The following is a 12588-nucleotide window of genomic DNA, read 5'->3' as shown; positions in this document are numbered from 1 at the left end:
ACAAGCAGGAAATTATGTTTCTGGGGAGTGGCCAGTACACACTCTGTATACAAAACAACTAAAGGTGGCCATATTGCAATGCATTCCCAGAAAATTACAGTGGCTGCAGATTGAAAATGAAAGGTCATTTATAATATTCAATTACAATGTGACTTGTGTCGCAATTGTATATGCTATGTTATTTTTTCTTTATTTGCTATTTTTTTCCCCCATGAAAGTGAAGTTAACCTTTAAAGTAAGCCCTTAGCATGGAACCTTGAGTTAGGCTGTATGCGTCATTCAAGTTACAAAGACAATATACCCCAGAGAGGGATACATATAGAAATAGAAAAACATTAAAAAAACATTTAGTTCTGACAGCTTTAGGCTAAGTAACATAGTGGAATGGGTACATGAGTCTCTAATTTTACATCAAATGTTTCAAAATACAAGGCCACCTGGCTGCACCCAAGTCCTCTTTTTGAAAGAAAGCCGCAAAGCATTCTTTCTGGACCTGTATATAAAAGAGACAGGCTACTCATATTCAGAGCTAGGCAGCACCAGATTCTTCAAGGTAACAAAACCTGACTGACAACTAACTTTAAGCTTTTGCGTTAACGGCACCAATTCAAGGAAGCCAGTCACAGACTCAAATCATTTGGACATATTTGCTGTAAGTATGTTAGTTATTTTATATTAACTTCCAGATGGGTATCTAAGAATGGGAAACAATGTGATGTACATATATTGTATATGCTTTATTTTATTGTATTTGTTTTTTGTTCAGTTACTGTTCCATTCCTAATATATTGCTAATAGATTGTAAGCTCTTCTGAGCAGGGCCCTCTTAATCCTCTTGTATTTTATTGTATTTTAACTGTATTGTCTCCCTTTTATATTGTAAAGCGCTGCGTAAACTGTTGGCGCTATATAAATCCTGTATAATAATAATAATAATAATGGGGCACCTAGAAGTAGTGCCCGATTGCTCAACATAAAACTGAACAATAAAAGTTACAGCTGTGAATGGGGGAACAGAATTAGGAATCTTTTTGGGAGATCTCTCAAATCTATCAAACAATAAAATATTTAATAATGTCAGGCTGACAGGCGAAAAAATACAAGCCACAAAACTTTAGCCTGCACTTTGGAAAAGTATTCAATGAATTTGCTTTTAAAGGTATAAATAAACATTTATTTCCAATGGAAACAGTCCGATGGGAGCTTTTCATCAGATTTTCCCATTGGTCTTTTTCTGTCGGCATTTCTGACAGTCTTTAGATTGAGAGTCTGTTCTTAATTTTTCCGACAGAAAACCTTTCTATTGGATTTTTTGATCGTGTGTATGCAATTCCGACACTCAAAATTCTGGCACATGTTCGGAAACAATTTTTTATTTTTATTTTTTTTTTTTTTTTTTTTTTAATATTTTTTATTGAAAGGCTTGCAAGGTGTACAGAGAAGGTAAACAAATGGTTACAATGTCAAACATACATATGTCGATTTACAATTCGCATCATACCATCAGAAATGTACACTGTGACCCCCTGGGCACCAGAAGGTGACAAGCCCCTTTTTGTGATATAAGAACCATAGCATTTTCAAAATACACAGAGAAAAAACAGGTGAAAGACGGTGCAATTTGAGCACCGTATTTGAAAGTTCGGAAACAATTTAACGCATGCTCGGAAGTATTAAATTTCCCTTTTATAGTGCCGTCGAACGTGTTGTATGTCGCGGTGTTATTGACCGTCGGAATTTGGTGTGACCATATTGTAGGCAAGACAGTTTGAGCGAAATTCCGTCAGAATTCCGAAGGGAAAACCATCAGAGCTTTTTCCGACGAGAATTACGATCGTGTGTACGCGGCATTAAGGCATACTTATAAAGCAGTTAATGTGACATTCACCAAACATTTACTCCTTTTACAATTGTTTTTTATGAGTTAGTTTATGCCTTCAGAAGCAAATTAATTTAATATTGATGAAAAATTCAATCTAGTTTGCATCTTCCTGATGCATGTGTTTTAAATTACAGTGATTCCGTGAATGTTTGGTGAATGCCACAATTACTGCTTTAGGAATATACCCCTGGGTTTGTATATGTGGACGTTTGTTTGCTTTTCATTCACATTCAACTCTGTGTGAATGCAAAAGCAAGTTGGAGGAGTTCAGAAGCATATTAAAAGCATTGTATCTAAATTGCAAGCCACAACCTCTGTCAGATTGATGGGTAATCATTGGCATCACATCCCTAATCATTTCAACAAGAGGATCTCACATACATGGAGCTTTATGGGAGCCAAAACTACATTTGATAAAAATATTGTATTATTACATAAATAAAGTAACAATTAAAAATGCAATGCTATATAGCATTGATATAGACCAGGGGTCTCCAAACTTTTCAAACAAAGGGCCAGTTTATTGTACTTCAGACTTTAGGAGGACTGGATTGTGCCCAGTGGTGGCAGAAAATGTCCTGGGCCCAGCATCAGTGAGAAAAAATATGGCCAGTAGGTGGAGGAGTAGTGCCCCTATTAGTAGGAGCAATGGTATCCCAATTATTGGTATCAGTGGAAGAAATAGTGCCCCCTTGTTGGTGTCAGTGGGAGTGCCTCATATCAGTGGGAGGAATAGTGCCTCATATCAGTGGGAGGAATATTGCCCCTAGGGCCGGATAAAGGCTGGCAAATGGCCTCATCTAGCCCTTGGCCACAGTTTTGAGACCCCTGATATAGAGTAATGCAACATACCCCTGACTCTCTCTGTTTGGGTATTATTTGTATATATTGTATGTTATATATCAGACACTTTTATTGCTAAATTTAACAAAAATTAGAAACTACATTGCATAGTTCAAACTTTTCAACACTCATGCAATTTTAGCACTGTATGTGTGCTATGCCACAAACTGGAGGTAAAAGCCTACTGGTGGAGTGGTATACACAGGTTTAACTGCTAGCCAGGATTTCTGCTGGCAATTAACTGTTTTTTTGCAACCACATATTCACAAACACAGATTTCCTAGTCAGAATACAAATATCCTCACAGTAAATCCTATACTATACTATGTTGCCAACTCAGTTCAGTATGGCCAGGATGCCATTTCAGTTCAGTATCCAGATAATGCTATTAATGTAATTTTTGAGATTTTTTCAATGACAAATTTTTTCTTTTTCTCCAACATAATATAATTAACTTAAAAGCATGTTAAATAGATGTTACTCAGCAAATTTAATTATTTTCAGACTTTTATAGTACATTGCATTTGTCATCTGACAGACCAACTGCGGGTATTATTCAGGTGGATTTTACAAACAGCTGCTTAGGGAAGTCATAAATCAAAGAAAAGGCCAGGGCTGAGCACCCCTAGGGGGCCCTCAGTCTGGATATGAACATCGCTGCACTTTTGCCCTTTGTCTTTTTATTGGCGTGACATTTCTTCATCTTCCTCGCTGTGCCTCTGGAGCGTATCTGACTCATGGTTCCCCTCTCCCCCCCCCATTGGGTACCCTACCGCCTCAGTTTTATACCAATATTGTTCTGTACAGGCGCTTTAGGTTTTGGATGAAGTTATTCATAGATTTTTCTGCCTGGGTGTCGGCACCGGACCGCGGGGCGCTGCCTTGGACCTTTATGGTGTGGTTTGCGCCCGGCTGCCTGCGTCCCGCCTCCCCCTTTTTGAGCGGGGGCTGCCCGGCGCGGGGCCTCGGCGTCCGTTCCCCCATTGGGGTGGCGGGCGTGGGGGCCCTGTGGCGGTCACGCAGCCCGCTCTTGCACGGCATAGTAATGCGTGCACTAATGGCTGTTTCTCGACAGCACCTTTTTTGGTTCAATTTGTTTTTCCCACTAAGGTGGGGCCTTGTATTTTTTTGTTGCCTTTCTCTCTCCTGTCCTCTTCTCTTTCACCTTTTCTGTCTACTGCCTCCACCTCCTCTGTTCCCCTCCCCCCTCTCTGGCGGCAGACCGCCTTGGTATTGTATTGATAATGTTGTGGTGATCGCGGTTCCTCCTCCTGAGACCCCATGGCTACTGTGAACATTGTATCTTTTAATGTACGGGGCCTATACGCCCCAGGGAAGAGACACAATTTATATAGGGAACTGGACCGTTTGCGGGGGGACGTGGTCTTCCTCCAGGAGACCCACCTCACGCAGACGACTCGAGTTAGGTTACACTCACCACAGTACCCTACGTGGTACTACAGCCTCTCGGACATCTCTAAAGCCAAGGGTGTGGCCATCGGGCTTCGTAGGGGAACCGCGTTCACGTTTGAGGAAATGTTGTGTGATCCTGCGGGACGTTTTCTGTTTCTGCGGGGCACCTTGGGCAGCATGCAGTGTACTTTGGCCACCTTATACTCCCCTAACAAAAACCAGGTGCGTTTCTTGGCTTCCACACTTAGCTCCCTGCGGAACTTTGCACGTGGATGCATTCTCCTAGCGGGCGATTTTAATGTTCCCTTGGAACCTACTCTGGACACCTCTAGGGGTGGTTCCTCGCTTTCCGGCAGGGGAATAAGGTATATACGTTCTCGACTCCATGACCTACAATTGATGGATGTCTGGAGAATTGCTCACCCACGGGAAAGGGACTTTACCTACTTTTCCCCGGTGCACTACTCTAGAATAGATTTATGCTTCATTGACCACCAACATCTTCCGCTCGTAGTGAAGTCAAGCATTGACTCCTCCCCCATTTCGGACCATGCTCCGATATCCTTAACCATTAGCGTGGCGTCCATACCCCTGAAGGCCACTAATTGGAAATTGAACGAGGACCTTATAGCCGAAGAAGCGGATAAAAAGGTGATGGGTGATAGTTTGGAGTTTTATTTTAAGACTAATGTCAGTCCTGAAGTTTCACCGGGAGTGCTTTGGGAGGCCCACAAGGTGTATATTAGGGGAAAGTTTATAGAATTGGGTTCTAGGAAAAAGAGGGAGCGCTTAACTCAACAGGCCAACTTGTTGCGGGACATTACTGACTTAGAACGCCGACATAAGTTGAACCAGACTCCAGCCCTTTTCCACGCCTTAACGGAAAAACGGGAGACCCTGAAGTCTCTCCTTCATTTAGACCACAAACGTCGCGCGCGGTTGGTAGCTCACCGTTTTTATGAGTGGGGCGATAGGCCCAGTAGACTGCTGGCTAATTCGGTGCGACAGCGGAAGAATGCAGCGTTTATTGCCAAAGTTAAGACCCCCTCGGGAGACTTGGTGTTCGAGACACCCCGTATAGCCAAGACATTCCGGGACTTTTACCAGCGCCTGTATCGGGTGCACCAGGGGGACCATGATAGAGAGGCTCGGAGACGCCTTATTGGGGACTATCTGGCCCGCGCCGCTCTCCCGAAACTCTCCGAGGAGGTTTTGGCTTCCTTGGAGGGGGAGTTGACGACTGCGGAGCTTCTGGGCGCCATGAAAGCTATGGCGCGCGGTAAGGCACCGGGTCCAGACGGCCTCACGGTATCGTATTATAGAGCGTACGCTGACATACTGATGCCGTACTTGACCAGATATGCTAACGTGCCCTCGGACGGCGGGGACCTTCGCCCGGAGACCACTCATGCACATATCACGGTATTACCCAAGGAGGGCAAGGACCCTAGTGACTGCGCGAGCTACCGCCCTATCTCGCTCTTGAATATAGATGCGAAGATTTATGCTAAAGCTATAGCGAATAGGCTGCTCCCCCTGGTGCCACAATGGATTTCACGGGATCAGACAGGATTCATCCCCGGGAGGGAAGCGCGGGATAACTCTCTCCGCACACTCTCCTTGATGGCATATGTGCGGCGGACTGCCCAGCCCACCCTGTTACTCTCCACGGATGCTGAGAAGGCGTTTGACAGGGTGGACTGGGACTTCCTTATGGCTACGCTGGCGCACCTGGGCATAGGTCCCACTCTGCGCTCCCAAATAGCGGCGTTGTACCACTGCCCCACAGCTCAGATACGGATTAACGGAACCCTTAGTGACCCCTTCACCCTATACAACGGCACTCGTCAGGGGTGCCCGCTCTCGCCGATTTTATTCGCGATATCCCTAGAACCATTTTTATCCCTTGTTAGACAAAATCCGAATATACGTGGTGTTACCATTGGTACGACGGAACACAAATACGCGGCTTACGCGGACGATATTTTGTTCTACGTGCAACAGTCTTTGATCACCCTTCCAAATCTTATGTCCGAGTTTTCGGCCTACGGCGCGGTGTCAAACTTTAAAATCAATATGTCCAAATCGGAAATGTTAAACATCTCTGTACCCGCCAAACAAGTATCCCACCTGAAAAAGAACTATCCCTTTAACTGGCAGCTGAGCTCCATGAAATATTTGGGCATTTACCTAACGCCCTCATTATCGTCACTTTTCCGCGCTAACTTTCTGCCTTTACTCAACACTCTTAGATCCGATATCCAAAAGTGGTCCCAGCTACGACATTCTTGGCTGGGAAGAATAGGCCTGGTTAAGATGAACTTGCTGCCCAGGGTGCTCTTCATGTTGCAGATGGTCCCGTTTGGAATACCGGTGGGGTTTTTTACAATTTTGACATCTATGGTATACCGGTACATATGGAATAGGAGAAGGCCCAGGCTGAATAGAACACTCCTCATCCGCCCTAAGTGTAGCGGGGGTTTAGCTGTACCAGATTTCAAACTCTACTATAGGGCCGTTGTGCTGACCAGACTCTCTGACTTAAAGTATTGCAAGGGCACGAAACTCTGGGTAAATGTGGAAACAGACCTTTGTGGAGCTGAACCTTCCACGCTGATGTGGATACCGAGGAAGTTCCGAACCCTTTTGCCTACCACGTCCCCACTTACACACTCCTCCTTGATGGTATGGGACTCTATCTGTAAGAGAAATGGCTGGCTGCATAACTCCCCCCTGATGCCCTTGGTGGGTCACAACTTTTTCCCACCGGGTAACATGGACCCTCAGATTCACCCGTGGCGGCTGGGCACTAACACCTATCTCCATCAGTTCACCGGCCCATCCGGGGTGCTACCTCTTGCTTCCATCATGGGTGACTCCTCCATTTCCTACATGGATCGCTGGAAACATCATCAACTGTTGAACTTTGTTCGCATGCTCCCAAAACCCCTGCGCACCCTGGCGGAGCTTACACCTGTGGAAACCGCATTTGCTGAACCTGACCCGATTGAGCGGCCAGTTTCGTACTTCTATCAGGCCTTGCTGTCCCTCACCTCTACGGGTACCCCCTCCTTTCTACGGTACTGGGAAAGGGAACTACAAATGGAGCTGTCTCCGTCCCAGCAGTCACAAATCCTAACACTGGCTCATGCCTCCTCGGGATCCTCTAAGACATCAGAAATGGCGTATAAACTTTTGACCAGATGGCACCACACACCGGTTGTCTTACATAGGTTCTCTCCCCAGTCCTCCCCACTCTGTTGGCGGGAGTGCGGGGAGGTAGCCACTCATGCCCATATATGGTGGTACTGCCCGAGGATCCGCCCATTCTGGCTGGCGATCATATACACAATTAAAGAAATCCAGGGATGGGAGGTACCTAATGACCCGTGGTATGTCCTGTTCCATTGCACGGGAAGGCCGACAGGCTCCTACAAGAGGTCGATTACACCACATCTCTTAAACGCTGCTAAAACCCTCATTCCTCAGTTTTGGAAGCTGAAGACGATCCCCACCCTCCGGCGTTGGTTGCTCACTGTGGATACCACATATTACATGGAGGATATGACCCTTTCCCTCCGGGGTAAATCTGAGTTGTCAACAAAGATCTGGGCCTGTTGGGTTGCCTTCAAATATTCCTCGAGTTATGCAGCTATAATGTCTCAACCAGAGTGAAGTGAACATGACGCTTGTTTTTACTACATCTACTGTTATTTTGCAATAGGTTGTCTGACGGTGGTCTGCCCCCTCCCCGCCCCCCCCCCCCCCCTCTCCCTTCTTTTTCTTTCTCTCTCTCTTTCTGTTTATTTTCCTTTTCCTTTACTCCCCTTCTAATTCTGTCTACTATATTTCCTCTTTTATGATAGAAGAGGTGGGTGTATATTTATGTGCCCATGTAACTAACGTTATAATGTTGTAGATCTTGCTATTGGTTTCTATACTGATTGTTATGCTCTGTACACGCTTCTCTTCTTTAATAAACATTAATTAAAAAAAAAATAAATAAATAAATAAATCAAAGAAAACTTCTAAACAACTTATATACTAATGACATGATTTACATGAAAATGTGTAGACTATATACATTTATCTTTAAGACTGTTTTGAACACAGACAAATGTACAATAAATTGATAAATGATCAACATCTTATAATAGATATGTTGTTTGTTGTATCAAGCATATGCATAAAATGGACAATAAGCCATTCATTTATAGGTTAAGTTGCTTAAAGTGTATTTCCACCTTTACAGACATATTTGAGCACCCCCCCACTATATTTTGGTATGTGTTCCCATTCACACATCATGCCTAAAAAAATGTAAAACCATGTTTTATACATTTTTATTTGTTTTATCTTTGGAGCAGATTTATACATACAACCCCACTATGGGCCGTTCCAATTGCTTATAATAGATGGCAATGTGAAGATAAGGGACAAAGCGAGGGACAGTTTTTTTAAAGAGGAAGTAAACCCTGATGGGTTTACTTCCTCTTTGATTCCCTGCTAAAGTAAAGCATAATGGACTACTATGCATCGCCTCTGTCCCCTGTAGTTCCGAGCGTCCATCTTCTTGGTGGGTCTCGCTGCTCCGGCGCTGTGATTCGCCGGAGCAGCGATGACGTCACTCCCGCGCATGTGCACGGGAGCCGACACTCGCGGCATATAGCCGTGATCTGCGGCTTACCCAGTGCGCCTGCTGCACGCCGCTGTCTATGGCGCATGCACCGTAGACAGCGGTGGCTGTCTTCAGGTAAACATCCCCTAAACCGTATAGGTTTAGGAGATATTTCTTGGACCTACAGGTAAGCCTTAATCTAGGCTTACCTGTAGGTCAAAGTGGTTTGTAAGGGTTTACAACCACTTTAAGTGCATAAATATATAATGCAGAACCCAAATCTAGAGATCTTTAACCCTTTGTTAGGACAGATGTTGTGGAAATATTTTTTTTCTACCGATCATGAAATCTACAGCACAGACAAGGTTGATAATGTTAAACATAACTCCACAGCCCCCTCCTATTACAAAGCAGGGAAAAGAGAGGTAGAGATTTTAGGCAAGTAAAAGCACTTTAAAAAGTAAGCAGCGGTTTTTTATGTTTTTTTTATTTTTTTATTAAGGTATGCTATGTGAATAGGGGCATGTACAAGGTAACCAATATAAAGTACTGTAGGTGTTATAACAATTAGGCTGCAAAAAGTAAATGCCTTATTCATTTTCTATATCTATTAGGTCACCTCTTCATCATGAAGACCTTTCTAGGACTCTTCACTGTATTTTGTGTTTTCAAGTTAGGTAAGTAGTGCTTTTTCCTACATGTTTAAAACTGATAGGGGTTCTAACCCTTCCCCTCCTCTAATTAAAACTAAGGAAAAAACTTTTTAACTGGGCATACACTTGGATTTAACTAAATAAAACGAAATACTCATAATGCATAGCAGTCTTAAAATTGTTTTACCTTGCTTGCGTGGCATTATATACAACTTTTCTAAGCTATGTCATGTATAAAAATAAAATTTTTGGTTTCAGGTTTAGGTTTACAGCACACCTGTCATCAGATAAGAATGTAGGCTACTGTTGCCGAGATCTCCATTAGTGCATAGTAGTTCCCTGGTTGTCCTACCAATACATTGGGCTTCAATTCTTTCTTAGTCACTGACCTGTAACACATATGGAGCTAAGGACACTCTTAGCCCTTGTACACACGGTCGGACATTCCGACGGAAAATGTCCGATCGGACCGTGTTGTCGGATAATCCGACTGTGTGTGGGCTCCATCGGACTGAAATATCCGACGGACAAAGTTTTAGAGCTGGGCTATAAAACTTTCCGACAACATGATCCGATCTGACTTTGATTGTGTGTAGAGAATTCCGATCGGACAAAGTGCCACGCATGCTCAGATCAAATTCCTAGACCAAAGCTATTGGCTACTAGCCTGAACGTAGTCCCGTCGTAACAAAATAATGTTGTCACATTACGTATGATCGGATTTTCCGACAACTTTGTCCGACCGTGTTTATGCAACACAAGTTTCGGACAAAATCCGTCAGACAAAATCTGATGGATTTTGTTGTCGGAATGTCCGACCGTGTGTACAAGGGCTTAGACCCCTTTCACACTGCAGGGATTTTTCAGGCGCTAGAGCGCTAAGAATAACGCCTGTATAATACACTGGAGTGGTGCTCTGGCAGGATGTCCCAAAAAGTCCTGCCAGCAGCTCCTTTGGAGCAGCAAATGAGCGGTGAACTCCGCCGCTGCTCCCCATAGAAATCAATGGGGCAGCGCTGCGATAGCGCCGGCAAAACGCTGCTCCGGGGTGGATTTAACCCCTTTTCGGCCGCTAGTGGGGGGGTTAAAACCGTCCAAGCTAGCAGCTGAATAACGAACGCTAAAACGACAGTAAAACGCTGCTAAAAAATAGCGCCGCTTTACTGCTGACACCCTAGACGGCTCAGTGTGAATGGGGTCTTACAGCACGTTTCTTCTAGGTTTGTGGCTTGTATGTTAAAGCCAGACACAGCCAGGTAACTATAATTTTCAGATGTATGTCAGCAATAGTAGTACCCTTCGATCCAGGGGTCAAGTCCTAGGGAAAAAAGTGTGGGAACTCCCACCCAAGATCCACTCCCCCACCAAAAAAACAAAAAGAAATAGGACATCTAGGCACATCAAGGCATGGGGCACATCAGGGCACGGGGCATATCAGGGCATGGGACACATCAGGCCACATGGCACATTATGGCACATCAGGGCACATTATGGCACATCAGGGCACATTATGGCACATCAGGGCACATTATGGGGCACATGGCACATCAGGGCACAGGGCACATCAGGGCACGGGCCCCATAGAACATCAGGGCATGGGGCACATCATGGCACATTATGTGGCACATTGGGGCACATAGCACATCAGGGCACATTATGGGGCACATAGCACATCAGGGCACATAGCACATAAGGGCATGGGGCACATCAGGGCATTGGACACATCAGGGCACATGGCACATCAGGGTATGGGGGAAACGTTGGCACATTATGGCACATCAGGGCACATTATGGCACATCATGGCACATTATGGGGCACATAGCACATCAGGGCACATAGCACATAAGGGCATGGGGCACATCAGGGCATTGGACACATCAGGGCACATGGCACATCAGGGTATGGGGGAAACATTGGCACATTATGGCACATCAGGGCACATTATGGCACATCATGGCACATTATGGGGCACATAGCACATCAGGGCACATAGCACATAAGGGTGCGGGGCACATCAGGCCACATGGCACATCAGGGCACAGGGCACATCAGGGAACATTATGGCACATTATGGGGCACACAGAACATCAGAGCATATTATGGGGCACATAGCACATCAGGGCACATAGCACATGAGGGCACGGGGCACATCGGGGCATGGGGCACATCAGGCCACATGGCACATCAGGGCATGGGAAATGTTGGCCCATGGGGGCACATCAGGGCACATTATGGGTCACATAGCACATCAGGGCACATTATGGCACATCAGGGCACATTATGGGGCACATAGCACATCAGGGCACATTATGGCACATCAGGGCACATAGCACATCAGGGCACATTATGACACATCAGGGCACATTATGGGGCACATAGCACATCAAGGCACATAGCACATAAGGGCATGGGGCACATCAGGCCACATGGCACATCAGGGCATGGGGCACATCAGGGCCCATTATGGGGCACAGTGGGGCACATAGGACATCAGGGCAGGGGGCACATTACGGCATGGGGCACATAAGGGCACGGAGCACATCGGGGCATGGGGCACATCAGGCCACATGGCACATCAGGGCATGTGAAATGTTGGCACATGGGGGCACATCAGGGCACATTATGGGTCACATGGCACATCAGGGTACATTATGGCACATCAGGGCACATTATGGGGCACATAGCACATCAGGGCACATTATGGCACATCAGGGCACATAGCACATCAGGGCACATTATGGCACATCAGGGCACATTATGGGGCACATAGCACATCAAGGCACATAGCACATAAGGGCACGGGGCACATCAGGCCACATGGCACATCAGGGCATGGGGCACATAATGGGGCACAGTGGGGCACATAGGACATCAGGGCAGGGGGCACATTACAGCATGGTGCACATCAGGGCACATAATAGGGCACATAGCACACCAGGGCACATAGCACATAAGGGCATGGGGCACATCAGGCCACATGGCACATCAGGGTATGGGGGAAACTATGGCACATTATGGCACATCAGGGCACATTATGGCACATTATGGGGCACATAGCACATCAGGGCACATAGCACATAAGGGTGCGGGGCACATCAGGGCACATTATGGGGCACATAGCACATAAGGGCACGGGGCACATCAGGCCACATGGCACATCAGGGCATGGGGCACATCA

General features: G+C 45.7%; 1 protein-coding gene across 1 annotated transcript in view; it reads left to right on the top strand.

The window, feature by feature from the left end:
- Positions 1-514: 514 nt before the first annotated feature.
- The window catches only part of LOC143984303 (pancreatic secretory granule membrane major glycoprotein GP2-like), a 72993-nt gene continuing 60919 nt past the window's right edge, over positions 515-12588 (top strand). Inside the window, exons 1-2 of the mRNA XM_077484551.1 lie at positions 515-652; positions 9371-9433. Coding sequence (XP_077340677.1) covers positions 9385-9433 — 49 coding nt within the window. The 5' untranslated portion in view covers positions 515-652; positions 9371-9384. The remainder of the gene's footprint in view (positions 653-9370; positions 9434-12588) is intronic.

This window comes from Lithobates pipiens, unplaced genomic scaffold, assembly GCF_037356315.1.
Source record: "Lithobates pipiens isolate NorthernLeopardFrog02 unplaced genomic scaffold, aLitPip1_a1.2 Scaffold_16, whole genome shotgun sequence".
Taxonomy (NCBI): domain Eukaryota; kingdom Metazoa; phylum Chordata; class Amphibia; order Anura; family Ranidae; genus Lithobates; species Lithobates pipiens.
Note: the sequence above shows the minus strand (reverse complement) of the source record. Positions and strands in the feature narration are given on the sequence as shown.